General features: G+C 41.4%; 1 protein-coding gene and 2 non-coding genes across 6 annotated transcripts; 2 read left to right on the forward strand and 1 right to left on the reverse strand.

The window, feature by feature from the left end:
* Positions 1–7,912: 7,912 nt before the first annotated feature.
* On the reverse strand, positions 7,913–15,602 carry cep63 (centrosomal protein 63). Of its 4 annotated transcripts, none has more exons than XR_008531364.1 (15): positions 15,325–15,602; positions 14,613–14,790; positions 14,350–14,445; positions 14,067–14,189; positions 13,833–13,946; positions 13,558–13,725; positions 12,591–12,736; positions 12,329–12,472; positions 12,143–12,209; positions 11,861–12,058; positions 11,530–11,616; positions 11,199–11,401; positions 11,039–11,120; positions 9,753–10,952; positions 7,913–8,713 (listed from the first exon to the last, which is right to left on the reverse strand). XR_008531364.1 is itself a non-coding variant. In XM_054602592.1 (15 exons), exons 1-14 carry the CDS (start codon positions 15,363–15,365, stop codon positions 10,758–10,760), a joined length of 1,842 nt encoding a protein of 613 aa, XP_054458567.1. In that variant the 5' UTR covers positions 15,366–15,602; the 3' UTR covers positions 7,913–8,713; positions 10,725–10,757. The 4 variants fall into 4 exon arrangements, 3 of the variants coding, with proteins under 3 accessions (XP_054458567.1, XP_054458566.1, XP_054458568.1); XM_054602592.1 differs by having other exon boundaries at positions 10,725–10,952; XM_054602591.1 differs by having other exon boundaries at positions 7,913–10,952; positions 15,325–15,365; positions 15,445–15,470.
* Positions 15,603–16,051: 449 nt separating this feature from the next.
* On the forward strand, positions 16,052–16,123 carry trnap-cgg (transfer RNA proline (anticodon CGG)). Its single transcript has one exon. It is a non-coding gene; the product is annotated as a tRNA-Pro (tRNA).
* A 459-nt stretch (positions 16,124–16,582) lies between these two features.
* trnap-ugg (transfer RNA proline (anticodon UGG)) lies at positions 16,583–16,654 on the forward strand. The gene has a single exon. It is a non-coding gene; the product is annotated as a tRNA-Pro (tRNA).
* Positions 16,655–17,051: the final 397 nt, after the last annotated feature.

Genomic DNA, 17,051 nt, shown 5'->3' on the forward strand with positions numbered 1-17,051 from the left:
GTCACAGCAAAGGGTCTGAATACTTATGACCTTGTGATATTTCAGTTTTTTGCAAAAATTTCTACATTTCTGTTTTTTTTTAATAAATTTGCAAAAATTTCGATTTTAGCAAACATTTCTTATGGGCGGGGTCCTGGGTGTGTTCTTATGAATTATTTTTGAAAACTAAAATAACTGGCGGTGCCTCCAATAGAATTAAGGAAGTTAAATAAAAAGGTCTATACCTCCTAGTCCTTTTTTTTCTTTACCTTTTAAACAGTTCTTGGCAAAACATGAATTAGCTTATTTGTGATGAACTTTGACAAACCAAATATACTTTAAATGCCTTAATACACAATGTTTGGTATTTATTAGAGCAGTTACAAAAAAAAACAATATTATTGTTTTTTTGACTTATAAAATGAATGTAAATAGAAATATTAATAAACACAAAATGGCTTTGAATTTTTTAAATTTTTTTTAATCTTCATTGGTTATTTGCAGACATAACATCTTTAACATGTGAAAATCATTTCTCAGCTTTAACCAAAATTTTCTGTCAAGATGGCCACTTCACTTGTTTGCAAGTTTGTCAGTACTCACAAATCCATGGACTATTGTACATTGCAGAAGAAACAGCAGCAACAGTCTGCGGGAAAAAAAATGAACGTCTTTTTCGATTTTAGCAAATGGCTGCAATGAAACAAAGAGTGAAAAATTTAAAGCCTTTCTCCAAATCACGATACCTGGTCTGAAGCCCCGCCCCTCTACTTGAGATTGGGATTCGATTTGCTGTTAGTGTTAGATTCAAAACATCCAATTAAACAATGATTAACATATCAAACAAACTATGCTCATTTGCATGAACTCTAACCTTTGAACTGTAAAGATTATGATTCCCTTATTTTTACAGTTTTATTCATCTAGATCTATTTTTTTTACCAATACTTATACACTCTTAACTTATAAAAACTATTAACATCCTGATGTCTAAATTAATAATTGAGGCAGGGCTACAATTATAATTCATCCAGAGGGGAGAATGAATGTCTGTACCAACTTAAACGACAATCCATTCAATTATTTACTAGACATTCAGTTTAAAACGAAAATATCAAGCTCATCGTGGTTGTTTGAGGAAAAGTCAGGAAATCACGAAAGTCAGTAGGATGTATCCTCTGGGGAACATGAAGATGTTAACATAAATTCATGGCAATGCATCTGAGAGCTGTTGAGATAATTAACTCAGACTGACTGATATTGCCTTGTCTTTTCTAAAGTAGCATGGACAGATGAGGACGTTTTTAGAAACTATAGCAATGAGGAAGGGCGTCACTTCCTCAGGCAATTCTTTTGAAAAGACATACAAATCAAAACATGTTCAGCTGTTTATGTCACTACAAATGAAAGAATGTAAACCGACACTTCCCCTTTTCCAATTCATCAGTGCATCCCAGCCAGGATGCTTGTGTGGCTTAGATTATAATCAGTTGTTGCACATTGTCTGTCCCCCCCCCCCCATTTTCTTCCTTGGAATTTCTTTTTCAGGTATAGACGTATCAAGCACATCAAAACTGACTCAGACTGAATGGCGCCCAAAACCCTAGTTGTTATCATAAAGTTACAGCTGCAAGAATATGCAAATGAAAGGATACAGTCAGATTCATTTTTCCACTACACTCAAGAGCATCTGGTTTCCACTGTATTTATTTATTTAATATCACATTTAATGTCACAGCTCACAACTCAGTCCTGAAGCACAAAAACGCTGCTCAATGGTCGATCAAACTTGTGCATGTCATTGCGAAAGACAGAGAGCGAGAGAGAGAGAGAGAGAGGGAACGAGAGAAAATGAGGCGAGCCTAGGATGTTGGTGGTTTCAAGGGGAATCTGAAAACTAATTACAAGAGACAATCCAAATGGACGCCCTCATTAGACATGAATGAACAAGGAATGTTCTAAATAGTTTTTACATAACAGAAATCCTGACATCATAGCGCACACGCAGAAAGCGCATCAAAGAATTCCTGTTCTGACCGGGTTGAATGTCAACAAGACAACGCTCCGTTTTCCAAGAATTAATTTGAGTTGGGTCTGATAAAGCCCTGGCTCAAGGGCTGTATGGGAATTTAAACTTCATCATCCAATCTAATTAAAGATACAATCCATGATCATATTGTACACAGAAGGGCTTACCCTGGCATGGAAATTAAAAACACTGGTTCGGATCCTGCTAGAACTTTCCAGGTGACCACACCACGCCACTTTAGCTGGGTGTGCCTTGTCGAGGTCATATACCAAATAGCACCATTACTATACCAAATGTGAATTTTTGGAACACAATCTGAATCTCTTGTAGGAACCTTCTTCATTCAATACATTGTTGGCATAGACTATGTATAAGAAGAATTCGTAGTCACTATAACATCATCAGTTTGTTGTCTGCCATTATGAAGCCTCAAGTTCAATATTTTTGCCGTCGCCATTTTGTTTTTTGTGCAACTGAAAGCTGAATATGACATTTTAAGGTGAGCAAAACAATGACAATTAACTTTCATGTTTCATGAAAACACATTGTGAAAGGATTAAAGCTGTAAGACAAAAACAAAGATTTCACTTCCAGACCGGACAACGGCATGGTAGAGACCTGTCAATCACAGTGTAGCCCCGCCCTAAAGCATACCCTGCTTTATGGTCTATTTGTCTCTAAATGTACCATGATTTACTAAATGAACATCATACTGTATTGAAGAAGACTTGAAACTAGAGATTGAGACCTTAAACTCATGTTTACAATGTTTACTGAGGGAATAAATCAAGAGAGAAGTAGAGTCATTTTCTCATAGACTTCTATACAATCAGAAGAGTTGCCCCTTGACGGACAGTATAACTGAATTATTCTGAAGTGTTTGGCTTCCATTGAAATACCAATGTCTATAAAGTCATAATTTCCCTATATATGTCCATATATTTAGTAAAAGGACTGATTGAGGTAGCTTAACTTTCACATCCAGTACTGTCTTCCTAAGTAAAACTAATATACAGTATATTGGAAACCCTTATTATTTCCCCATTCTCTTACAGTTTAAGGGAGATGGTCTAACATGACTTGATGTGATGTGCATGTTATTTCTAACTGCACTTTATCCTTCATGTTCACTTCAGATATAAATATCTGACTTTGTATTTCACATAATCACGTTTTTTCTAATCAATAATTGCATTTATTTTTTGTGGAAAAAATGCTTTTAAATATTAAAAGAAGCACCTCAGTGTGTTAATTTGTTGCTATGAACAAATTAATTGAATTAATTGAATTAATAATCAAGTAGCCTATAGCCTATATTCATTCATTTATAAAACAAATAAAATAATAATGATTAACAATACAAAAAACCTTTTAGACAAAGTCCAAAAACAAAAGCTCGATACTTGAACTTTTTCTTTCTCTTAAATATTTCTCATCAACACAAGAATTTTGAAAAACTACGATAAATGCATAATATTATATAAGATAATATGTAATCAAAAAAATTACAATGAATACAGATTCACTGTCGGTGAAAGCGGCACCACATGACAGCACGGTGCATTTTCCATGATGTAATATCATAATGACAACATTAGAGTGTATCGCCTTCTTTAATTCATGCATGAAAGTATTTAAATTATCCCAAAAACGTGCAAAAAAACCAACAAAAGCACTGATGTACAGGACAATCTCCAACATAATAACCACAAATTGCCCATATCATACACATTCACTCTCAACCGTAGATAGACTAGATAAATGTGACTATATGTTTTTTCTGAGGTGAATCTAAAGGGAACAACGTCCATAAATCGTAAGGGTTAATACAGTCGGCCTTTAGGCTCATTAAAGGAGAAGTCCATTTTGAAGAGAAAATAGTTCTTCACATAGAGGCCCATAACTACTGTAGGAAGAGGATCACCAGGATTCAGGTCTGCAGGAACCAGGTAAACACTTGGTTTTATCAAAACACTTCTTCACTATTCACTGTTTCTGTGTTCAAAGTATTTAAGACACTATTCAGGCCACCACAAACTGATCTCTCCCCGTCAGCGACCATGTGCTGCTGTCTCTCTGCAGGTCCAGGGAGTCATTCCCAGATCCCAGACTTCCACACACACTCCTGACCTTCCCAAGCCCCGCCAGGGTTCATCCCCAGTCCTTGGGCAGCCAGCCTCAGCTTCCACCTCCAGCTCCCGCTGTGTTTTAACAAAGAAAGAAGATAAATGGATGATGGATGTATATAATAATATAACTCTACTTTTTATTTTACCTTACCAGGGTTCGGCCACAACCTTCGTGAGCGAGTCTCTGCCGTCATCCTTGTAGTCCAGCCTCCACCTCCAGTCTCTGCCTATAGATTTCCACACGTTTTAAAACGCAGCTGTCACCATTCAGCAGCGAGCTCCAGCTGCAACTTTTGGTGACAAGCCAGCAGCCTCTGCCAGCCGTCTGCTGCTATCAGCTACAGGCTTCATCAACCAGCAGCAGCCACAGCATCCCTTTACACCATTACCTCTGTTTTATATGAATAATTAGTTAAACGTATATTTAGCTTCTCTGTTCAGCAATATAGTCGACATCTGTTAGATGTGTTGTGTTAGTAAAGTGACTTGGGTTGAACTGAATCTTTTATTCTATATGTCAACATCTCGTCAGTGAGGTGGAGGCTAGAGACAGGGAGGTGAAGCATGACCAAGGGACACTATGAATTTCACATGAAAATGAAAATCCCTAAAAATCCAAAACAAAATCCCCCCAAAATCCAGGAGGCCAATCCAATCTATTGCCAGAAACGATATTCTAATAGAGACAAAAGTCAGAATCTACAAGTCCATATTAAGATCATGTGATTTGGCTGTGTTAACAACATCATCACCTTGGCAACTGACCAAACTCCACAAGCCGAGGAAGGCCAAGAGATTTAGTTGAAAGCTTCTGGAACAGAAAGTATTTTGAGAATCTCTCTCGTCAGGTAAAAAAAAAAGATACATCTACGTTATGGTACTGCGACTTTTACTTGAGGAAAAGATCTCAATACACCTTTCACCTCTGTTTACATACCACAGTGTGCAAACAAACACGTAGTGTCAAGTGGGACACTACAGTACATGCACACACTCATTGTGTGTCAGAGGAGCGACTCTTTTCCCCTCTGGCACAGTTCCCCGTGGCTCAGAGCACCGAGCGGGCCGATAAGAACGTCTCTGCAGCAGTCCAAGTGTCCGGAGGTCCCACGACGCCAGACAAGTACGACCACAGCCTGCACCCACTCCCTCAACCCCACCCTGACTCGAGAACAATGACACGTTTCCGTCAAGTAAGGGACATGGCCTGGAGCTAGAAGTGGGACACGGATGCACGCGAAGCACGAGGGGCATGTTTCTCTGGAGGCCCCCGCCATGGAATGTGCAACAAAAGAATGCACGCGGGCTGCAACAATCCTGGGAACAGTCGTCTTATCTTGTGAAGGAAGTTCAGCAATTCAGAAGGAGACATTAAACAGTACCACAAGCTGTGAGCGGAGAAGTCCATCATACACGAATCATACTAAAGACATTTTTCTCATCAGTGATCAATCAGAGGTATTCTTCCTATCCCATGCTCATTAATCTCCGCTTCAAGAACTCCCGCCAATCTGCATCCCCTGTAAACCCTCTACACAAACAATACATCTTCATTCTTCCTTCTTTGCTCCCATGACAGGTTGTGATCTCACTAATAAGGGACATTCCTCAAACAAATACCACAGAAACGGGTTTATATCGTGAACCAAGTTTGCCAAATTGACACATATTTGTTAATTTATCTTCACTTATCCTCTGAGGTGTCTTGTTTGTGACACGAGGCACTCAGTGTTGGACCGTAGAGGCATTCGGGTGTTATGACTGGAGAACTGAAAGTATCTTTAAGCGCAGACACAATCCTCTGTAATGCTGGCTGTTTGAGGAGTATCTGACTTGGCAGGTTCATTACCGTTGGCCACAATGTGACGACAGAGTATTTACATTGCCCCCTCTGCTGTTTGTTCATGGTAGAGCAAGAGAAGCAACGAAGGACTGGAACCATTTCTGCACGCTCAAGAGTTTCCACAGGAGTTTGCTTTCAGGCTATTGCAACCATAACTGCAAATAAACAATACCAAAAAAAAAATCAAGATACATATATCGAGTAGGTTTGCAGGTCGGATGTTTATGTTTGAATGAGAAAGTTAAGCTAGTGGAATCCTAAAAGAAAAGCTTCATTTCTGTATTTTTTCCACATTTAACCCAAAAACAAATGGAAGAAATTCTTGTGGTAGTTTTTCGTCTCTTTCACTGACATTAAATACATTTGCGTGCTACCATAGCCTTGACTTAAAGCCGCCATCCTCTAAAAAAAGGAGTTTTACTTCTTGATGCTTTACTTGGATGTTTGACCTGTACTGTACAGAATGATGTGCAGCAGAGTTTAACATTAGAAGGCTGTTTCCACATTAATTTGCTGCAATGTCTCTGTGTTCACCTTGAAGCTAGGCTTGGTAATCTTTAAAAACTGTTTTATTTGTTGAAATTATCTTCTTATCCTGACAGCAATCAATAAAACAAATGCTCTGACAAAAAAATAAAGAAAACAATCAGTTACCTCTGGCTGATGAGGCCTTAAATAAGCTCGTCCATCATTTCATTATGCCCAAATGAAGACTCTACTTGCAACTTTTGGAGCTATTACTGCTAGTTGTTTTCATTGGAAAATAGTTGACAACATTGTGCTGTTTTTTTCTGTTGGATCTTTTTTCAAATCTTTAAATTCTAGCGTACTTGTTTCTCAAGATTACCTACCCCAGCTTTAAATATGAGTTGAAGACATGTACATACAAACATGATTTTGAGACAAGCACAAGTAGTTTGGGAGTCACTGGTGGTCCAATATGCAACACACACAAGTGGGATCTGGACACTTACATACACTTTGAATGGAGCAGTTCAACTTGAATTTAAAAACATTTGCATATTCATTTATTTAATGGATTTTTGTCAGTTTGGTAGAGGGAGTAGATGCATTTTTTTATTATTTTCAAAAATTCCACAAGAAAATGTAATCGAAGGGTCCGACCTACTGGGGTTCCACTGAAGCTTTCAGTCACATCTCTTGTGTTCCTCAGCAGATGGAGTTTGCTCCGTAGACTACCTCACTACCTTACTTAACTAAGTAACCCAAACTCTAACTAAGGACCTGGTATGGAAGGCCACAAGGTCAGGCTGAAAGTTCTGGAAAATCAAAGTGAGTGATCTTTGATGATGTTATCAGTCTTATCTTGGCTTGGAAGGGTGAGTGAATAAAAATGCTGATGAGTTGCTTTATGGGAAATGTAGGAATGACTGTTTTGTGGGCTTAAACAATAATTGAGACTAGTCAGAAATCTCTGCCTCTGCAGCTTCAACTTTTAACGATTTCATGTTGAATATTATGTCTCCTGCCAGTCCTTCAAGGTTACAGAAGTGCAATACTGAATTGCTGTAATGCCCCTTTAAGAGCATGCGTGCAATTCCACTCATTAAACTAATCAAATTAGCAGTTACTCAATCATCTTGTAGCCTTAAGCAAATTCTTCCTGTAAATCACTACGTAAATAAGGCAGTCCAAACTCTCCCTGGACCTGAATCAGCCTCACTCCTCCTCCCTTTTACTAGGCCCCTTAGAAGAATCTTCACATCCCTCCAGAGAGAGCCAGAGGAATGCCTGCCTTGCCAAATTCCTCAGTGCTGTGTGTTGGGGCTTACAGTGCTAGCAACACAGGCTACCAAATACCAAAGTGAGAAGTCACTCACTGGACCGGGAGAGAGCTGAGCAGAACGTATCGTTAAAGTTTGACAGCAAAAGAATGAAAAACACATATTTCTTTAGATTTGTTTTCCCCCATTTTATTTCCATTCTATCAGTGTCCTTCATTAGGGAAGCAGTAAAATAGAACTATTCCCCCCATGGCCTTTCAGTGTTTGTGAGGTTGAGCGCCCCACATGGTTGATATTAACATTCCAACAGCTTTCTAATGATGAGGACAAAGAGGGCCGCAGGGGAAGGTTCATGACAGCATTGGCATAGTGCATGCATTCCTGCACTTGACTAGCCAGAGGGCCTCTGCAGGGCGGCGATGGTGGAGGTGGTGGTGTGGGGGGGGTTTGAGAGACCATGAGGAGAGCTACAGCATAAAGCTGCCTCCTCTCCCTCCCTGCTGTCCAGGATGTCTGGACAGACATGTACATATGTGGTATTTTTCACAGTTAGGACAGGCGTGCAGGGAGGACGGACGCTCCTTTGGCTCACAGCAACATTCTTTTCTCTGGATGTAAATGCAAAAATGTGTTAACACAGAGTTCCAGGCAACTTGATAAATTGGAATGTGCAGCGTCCTACAGGGAAAAGTGTAAAAGGACCCTCCACAGCAAGTAATCCAGGTGGGATTCAGCAAGCAGTTATGTAAGGTCACATAAATATGAGTGGTCCAGAATTCCTTCAGGCTGTTTCAATCGATTAAAAGCACGGCTGAGGCGTATTTCCTCCGTGGTTTTTATAATAAAATCCAGCAGTGACAGACAGGTGGGTAACAACAAGGCCTCCTCGCAGTATGTTGAAGTCAGCTCAGATGGATCGAAAAGTGAACGTGCAGGAAATCAAGCACAGTTACCAACTGCATCACAGGGAGGTCAGATGTCATCGGGGCTGCAATGGAATGCAACAACACATAAAACGTCATGAGAAGAGACCACACATCTGGCGTTTCTGACACTATTTGGCTTAACTCAAATGAAAAAATTAAAATTATGAGCAGTCAATACAGTTGAGCTGTTGCTGACCATCACAACCTTCCGTTTGCGTTATGTCCTTGAGCTTGAATTTGCGACAGAAGCAGTCTGTGACACTAATTCACGAATATAGTGCAGGTTTCTTCTATTTTCGCAATTCCAAAAGATTACAAGCTGACTGGAGCTGAAACTATTATTTGAATATAGAAAGGAAGAGCATCAGAAAATGAATAAACTGTTTTGATTGTCGTTACAGCGCATGCCACAGTACATCAATGTCCAGGGTTTGATTCAAGTCATGGAATGTTTCTCTATGTCATGCTAATCTCTCTACCCCCATTTCCAATCTCAGTCTTTATAATGTCACATAAAAGGCAAAAATGCACCAACAAATTTAAATAAAGCAGAACTTAAGCGGTTGCAGCTTCTCAAATGAGAGGATTTTCCGCTTCTCCTTAGTTTACTGAAAATGAACTGAACATTTTTCGGAAGCTTTATAAACTGAACAAATAAAGATTTTATGAGTAAAAACGATTGGCAGATTAATTGATGATTAAAACAATTGCCAGCCCTAAAGCAAAAACAATGGCAGCGAAAAGCAAAGCAAAACTGTACCAGCCCATAATTAGACCTTTTAAACAGCTTCTCCAGGCTGTCAAATGGTAGTCTAGTTTGTTCGTCTTTCTGTTATCTTTTATTTGGATTACAAACACCGATGACATGGCCTTTGTTGCAAGGGACAGTATGCTATGCTTGTAAGCTGAATAAGACATGAAGTGATGCAAAGCGTTTAATCAGTCAACCTTTGGATAAGCTTGATGCTACGGGACAAAAATGTTCCTCTAGTGAAAAACACAGATAAAATAAATACATGATAAAGATAAGAAAAAAAAGTCACATGCTAACAATCTGATCTAATCAGCTACGCAACACTAATACTATGTCCTGTGTGTTACCTCATGCATTAAGGCCTTCACGGTGGGGACGGAGTGGGCCAGGGTGTGTGTGAGGTCATAGCGCAGGCTAAAGCCCTGTACAGACTGGAACTGTTGAATTACAATTGCTCCTTTTGACAGTTCCTATAAAAAACACTCTTGCACTCTGCGGTGCAATTCCTCTTCTTCTGGCCATCCCTTTGCTAAGTCTGGCAGTTTGGCCAACCATAGCATAGCATCGGCCAGCTCGACCGGGGACTGACATCTAATAGTCTCTGCTCCATAGACTCTCATGCGATTGTTTCAGGTTTTCTTCATTTTCAGGCTAGTTGGAGCTAATCATGGTTAAACGCTGTGTAATAGTGATAGTCTCTACCTGGAGATTTTGGAAGGCGATATATATACACATTTCTACCTAAAAACCTGTGGAGCTAACATAAGCAGTTAGCACATCATTAACTAGCGTCAGCAGGTCTATGCTACGCTAGCTACTGAAGGTATACTGAATGTGTACACATGCTGCTTTTGCTTTTTAATGATTTTAACAGTGAATAAAGTGCTTCCCTGCTCTACAGGAACAGGGTTGTTCCTTAATTTGATGTCTTCTGTCTTGATCAGCAGGTGAAGGAATGGTTCACTGTTACACTGTGATCTGTAGCTTTAGCTTCTATCTTTATCTTGTTAACCTGTTTTCACTGCTGAATCAGTTTTACATCCTGGATATATCCTAAACACATATTGTAGACTCTTCTGTATGTTCCTTTTTTGTTTTTCCAAAAACTAGATAATATTTTCTTCAGCGTGTGCAGTTACTGACAGTGTGGGCTCCATGGTAACGATGCTCTGACAGTTTGGTGGAGTCAAAGGCAAAGGCTTAGTAAAGCTAAAACTTTGCATATAAAATAGACGTCTCTTAAGTTCAGTCAAATGAGGTCAAATGTCATTCGCCATCGCACACAAGAGCACAGTCTTCCACATTGCTGTTCAAGGCACCTTTCCCCCGCAGATTTATTCCACCTCGCTCCATCAGTAACCATTCTTTGCTGAGGTCTGGGCAGACTCTGAGCCACTTGGCAGGTACTTGGACACTATCCTGATGCTGTTTTCTGTCAATCCCTGGACGTGGGTGTCCAGTCTCTGGACCAGCGCCTCGGCCAGAAAGCTCTCTTTATCCAGGAAATGAGAGAGCATGCCGTCAACCGGTGACACTGACAGAGACTCCTGAGAGGGAAGACAAACGCACAGCTTTAGGATTCTTAACGTTCCCCTAACTACAACTGTAGAGTATTATTTGTGACGAGCCTCACCACTGTAGGAGAGGACGTGATGTTTTCCCTGGACTCTCTCTGCATCTCCTCCCTGTGTTTGGGATGTCTGGTATCTTCATTGCTACAGATAAAGCGAGATGTTGCATAAGGGTTCAATTTGTTGTTCTTGTGTACGTGTGTCTGTGATAATGTGGGGTACCTGTCCGGAGCAGGTTGTGGTTGGTCCGTCATGGCGTGGCTGAGCAGGGCTCGTTCATATCGGTCTTGACAGGTCTGGTTGGAGACCTCGAGTCGGGCCTGCATCTCTCCAATCGCCTGCCTTAGCTGCCGGTTCTCTTGTTCCATGCTGCTCAGAGACGACACGTAGCTTTCCCTCAGGGAAGGAAGCGAGGAATCCCCCCTCTGAGGAGAGAGTAGAAAGAAAAAGAAGTCAGATTTAGAAACAAACGATGAAGCCAAGTTCAGTAAAGAATCCTGTCTGCTACTGTCTGTTAAATGTGAACATTGAGACGATGTAAAAGCAGACAAACCTTCGGTGATTGAGACTCCAGCCTCTGGAGCAGACCCTTCAGATGCTGGTTCTCAGTCTGAAGAGTCTCCAGCTGTGCCTGAGTCATCTGAGAAAGTCGGGGAAGAAGAAATCAAACATATTTTACTGAACCCCTGAGCAGATGCATGATGTCGTTCTCCTCAACCCAGACCCAACAGATCTATTCTCAGGAACTCCATCTGTGGACAAGTAACCAAGGCCCTTTCTACCTTTACGTCTGCATAAAGTCGTTACGAACACACACCTACAGTATATCTAATGACACAAGGGTTCATTGTGAGCCTGATTACCACACCTGTTTATTTGCTTACTTTAAGCTCAGCCGCCTTCTGCTCCGCCCGCTCCGCCTCGCCACGGAGCTGCTGTATGATGGTGGATGAGGAGCCCTTCACGGCGGCGATGGAGGCGTCACGTTGGTGCAGCTCAGCCGTCAACTTGGACACCTCCTTCCTCATTCCCTCCAGCTCGCCGCTGTGGGTCTGCCTGGCCCTTTGGAGATCTTCTCTGAGCTGTAGACGGAACCTGGAGGTTAATTGGGTACGCTTTACGCACAACACTGTACGTACGTCAGCCAGTCCGAGAAGATATCTGACCTTTTTCATTTCAGCAACAGAGGAGTTGCATTGTGCCTCAGCTCTCTGTCTGCTCTCCTTCTCCAGTCTCAGCAAGTCAAGAAAAACATTTTTTTTTTAAAAAACACAAGTTGATATCGCAAATTAAAGACAAACAGAAGTTTCAAGCGCATATGAAGCAGGCGCCTAAAAAATGCCAGTATTCACCTGTCTTTGAGACACTTCAGCTCGGCCTTGAGATGAGCCTCACATGCTTTGGCACAGTGGAGCTTGGTTGCAGTCTTCTCCAGATCTTGGCTAAGGGTTTCCACACCAGCACAGCCCTGAGCTGCCAGGCAGTCCTCTAGAGAGCTGAGGAGACACGAGAGTTGTTCTTTCACACAAGCAGTGCCCACAGTGCAAGTACAGACTGCCCTCTTGTGTATTGTTGCTGAACTACACCCTGACTGAAAACACATTATTTTCCCACCGAATGACTTGATCTTTAGCTTGCAGTGCTTGGTTGAGTCTGGCAGCTTCATTACGAAGCCTTTGGCGTTCGAGGCTGGCTCTCCGGACAAACGTATCCTGGGAGTCCAGCGAGGCGTGGAGTTCCTCCCTTTCCTCTGAAAGGACCTGTGGGACAGCAGTGCATCCTTAGCTGATAGAGTTATACATTTCAAAATCCTACACTTCGGCACGAATCTACCGTTAAACAAGGTGGATGTTGGTTTTGGTTAGTGACGTTCTTCTCCACATTATGCCATTCTCCGACAAAGTTATTTTACTGCAGAAAGACTTGTAGACAGATGTCATAAACTCTGACTGTTAAAAAAACGATAAATCCTGCACACTAAAATTGTAATCATGCATTTTACCTCAAAATGTAAGTGTGAGGACAGAAATGTCATAAATAAAGTGACTAGAAGTGATCGACAGGAGTGTGCAGGAGTTTTGGGTTCTTTCCCAACTATCAACATGCAGAAGAAAATTGCTGATCATTGTTCAGAGTACAGTACAGTTGTTAGATTTGTGTAATTCCAAGGCCATCAGGGTGTAGTTTAACTATATTTTAGCACTATTAGTAGGAAAGTTTGATGATTGTTGAGGGATTCTGGGTCATGATAATCGCAGTATAAAAGTATGAAACCAACACATCTCTAAATTGTGATCAGCGTCTCTGTGTTATTCATGTCCCTCTCTCTCTCTTTATATAATCTGGGACTGTAGGGTGGGCCACAAACATTACAGGCCTTGGGGCCCATCTTGATCACTTTAAGGAGGGGACACAGATAACATCCGATTATGAATCTGACTTGGGCGAGACGACTGAAGTCTGAGTCAGTTGGTGTTGACGGTCGGCAGATAACATCATACATCTTAAGTCTTCAGATCCAGATTTTTGTCTGAAGCTTCAGTCCATCACTGCTTGTATACATCCCCACCGTTCTGCCTACCTGCTGCTCTCTGTGGTACTGTCCCAGCCACATCTCCAGCGGTCGGAGGCGTTCAAGTTCGAGCTCCTGGGAGTGCATGCTGCCCTGAGCCTTCTCCAGCTGCATACGCACATGCTGCACCTCTGAACAGCACCCTCTATGCTCCCTCTCCTTTTGCGCCCACTGGGACTGGAAAAAGAAATTACAGAGAATGTGTGAAAAGGCAATCTGCCTGCATTTGCACCAATGGTAGATGTGACAGAATCTACATGTTATGGTTATAAATGTGCTTTTACTTTCATGTGTGTGAGCTCATCAATCAGGCTCTTGTTTTGGGCCTCCAGCGCTGTCAGTTGTTTTTGGTATTGGATACGCTGCTGCTCCCATTCTAAAGAGCACTGTTGATAGTCCTGCAGGGGAGGGAAGGATGATTATACTCCACATAACCAGTAGATGGCAGTAAAGGGCAATCTGTGAGTGATGTGGGTTATGTAAAGAACAGGATAAAGGGGAACAGACTTATGTGGTACCTCAATCTTTTCATTGAGTCGGGTCACCTCTGAGCGGTCTGCCTCTTGCCTTTTTGCTCCTCCACTGGTCTCCTTGAGCTGTTTGCGCTGAAGCTTGAGATAACTTCTCTTTAACTTATCTAACTGCAGGGGAAAAAAGGTTTCTGAGAAGGGATTCTCCAATTCAAGTTGTGCCCAGGATTGTAAAGACATGTTGAGGAACTGAAACATTTCAAAATGTATAGCTCAATCTACTTATCAGTTAAATAAAAAGGCTCTTGAGCGTTGTATTCAAGGTTCTCACCTCTTCCCGGACTCGCTGCAGCTGCTGTTCGTACTTATTCACTAACTCTTGTCGACAAGGCTGGACCTCTTCTAGCTGCTTGTGGAGCAATCCAATCTACGATCAGGAGTGATGATAGAAATGGTCTTGTAAAAATGTTGGTAAAACACTGACGTGATGAAACAAGTAGGCAACACAAGTGGCACGCAGAGGGTGCACGGTCAAACTGTCGAGATCATGCTGCAATACACCCCAACAGTAAGACAGATGAATGATGACTGCACCTCCAGGTCCCTCCGTTCAACCAGATTCCTGGAAGTCAACAGCTCCTCTTCCCCACTTTTCAGCTTGAGCTCCATGGCCTGAATCTCAGCCTCCCATTCCCTCTTCTGATGGTTGATCATGATGTCAATTTGTCTCATCAGCTCCTGAAGCTCTGGCTCACATGATGACAGGACAGACCTGGAATACGGATACAAAATGAATGAAAAACATTGGGATTTTTTGCTAGGCCCGTTAAAATACCACATAATCCTGAGCCTTCCTCGTAGCACTTATTGCACTCGTATTAGTTGTTGCACTTACTGTATTTGTATCAGTTCGCTGCACTTAGTGAATTTGTGCTGTTTACTGCACTTATTATTGAATATTTTGTATACACTTATTGTATTCTGTTATTAGTCTGTTGCAATTATTGTTTCCATCCTGGTAGTAATCCTTGCCTCTGCACTATACTTTTGCTCTGGTTTATGCTTTAAGATGCTTGTTTAAGAAAGGAGATGCACTTATGACTTCTGGTGACTAGTAGTTCTCTTGAATACCTATGTTGAATACACTTCCTGTAAGTCGCTTTGGATAAAAGCGTCTGCTACATGACTGTAATGTAATGTAATGTAATGTAATGTAATAATCAAGAGGTCGCCATCTCTGCAAGAGCTCATCACCGGGTGCTATCTAACGCTTGTCACTGCCTTCAGCCAGTTTACTTTACGTTACCTTAGGTCTGGATTCTGCAGAGACCCCAACGAAGGCTCCATCTGGTTGGAAGTGATGCCGTCAGTGTTTATCAAAGCTCGAAGTTAACTTAAAACCTCTAGTTAGCTGTGGTTGCCTCACCTAGCAACCTCTGTGACAACGTTAACTAAGCTGCAACGACAGCAGTTAAGTTCTAAAGTTACAACAACATTGTGGCAAAGCCTAACTTGAAGTTTAGGACACACATAAAGTTTATAACATGGTTAGCAAACGTTAGTAGCTCCCGTTAGCTAGTTTCAGTACGCTTAACCTCTGTGTTTACATCGTTAACTTCATGCAATGTGTTTCCTGGTGTAAGGCGGTAGCTCCGCCTCCAGCCTGTGACGTCAGCACGCTGTACGTGCATAGTGCCGGGTCTTAAGCGGGTTTAATGCAGCCGCTGGATTGGGACAAAGTTTGGGTCATATGTGGCTCTGCATCCAGTTAATGTCAAATTAACCTGTTGTAATATAACCACATAACGAAATGTATGCTATTAATTTATGTCAGCCAAGCTACATGCTGCAGGATTGCCTTTTTTTTTTTTTTTTTTTTATTATTTTTTTTAAATGTAATGAAGCATAAATCTACACTCTTCATTTCTGGGGTTTAACCAGTACTCTGATTGCAATGATTAGACAAATAATAAATGGGATATGAAAATCACAGACAGGGATAAGTTGTGTGGTGTCGTCTGACACGAACACGTGGCTCGTTGGTCTAGGGGTATGATTCTCGCTTCGGGTGCGAGAGGTCCCGGGTTCAAATCCCGGACGAGCCCAAATTTTTGGTCGCTTGTTACTTTAAAAATAGTTAGCGTTAGCTGTGTGCTAAAGCGAATCAGTGGTAGCCTAACCGCATGCATTACATTGTATTATTATTATATTCCTTTATTGAGCCCCATGGGGGAAATTCAAGGGTTGCAGCAGCTCAACTACACAGACACAGACAATAAATACACATACTATACAACTACACAGACATACTATAAATACACAGACAATAAATACACATACTATACAACTACACAGACAATAAATACACATACTATACAACTACACAGACAATAAATACACATACTATACAACTACACAGACAATAAATACACATACTATACAACTACACAGACAATAAATACACATACTATACAACTACACAGACAATAAATACACATACTATACAAACGTAAAACAAACAAATGCTTAGATCTTTAAAGCTATAAAATCACACAGTGCAGTATGGCTCGTTGGTCTAGGGGTATGATTCTCGCTTTGGGTGCGAGAGGTCCCGGGTTCAAATCCCGGACGAGCCCTCATCTTTTACATTATTATGTGCTTGGTCACTAACTCTAACATACAATATATGATCCACAACAGGCGAGAAACCAGCTACTGTTTGCCTACAAGGCCTCGTTTAACTTCCCCACCTGCCCTCCGTCACCCTAAACACCAAACAAAAGAGAGTCTCCACCACCCTGCTTCCCCAGCTGTTGTGTTGTCAGGGTTTAGTCAGTGAGACTAGAGGGACTTTTCTTTCTCCGCCCCCCTAACAAACACACCAGACACTCCTAGAGGCTCTCCATTCACTGCAGCGTCGCTGTGCTGTCTGCTGCAACAGGACAATCCTCTTAAACCAGCCTGAAGGAGCACTGTGTACTGTAAGTAGGCTTTACTGACATACATTTTTGTATAACTATTCATTTAAACTTT

Source organism: Anoplopoma fimbria, chromosome 8 (genome assembly GCF_027596085.1).
Source record: "Anoplopoma fimbria isolate UVic2021 breed Golden Eagle Sablefish chromosome 8, Afim_UVic_2022, whole genome shotgun sequence".
In the NCBI taxonomy this organism is placed as follows: Eukaryota; Metazoa; Chordata; class Actinopteri; order Perciformes; family Anoplopomatidae; genus Anoplopoma; species Anoplopoma fimbria.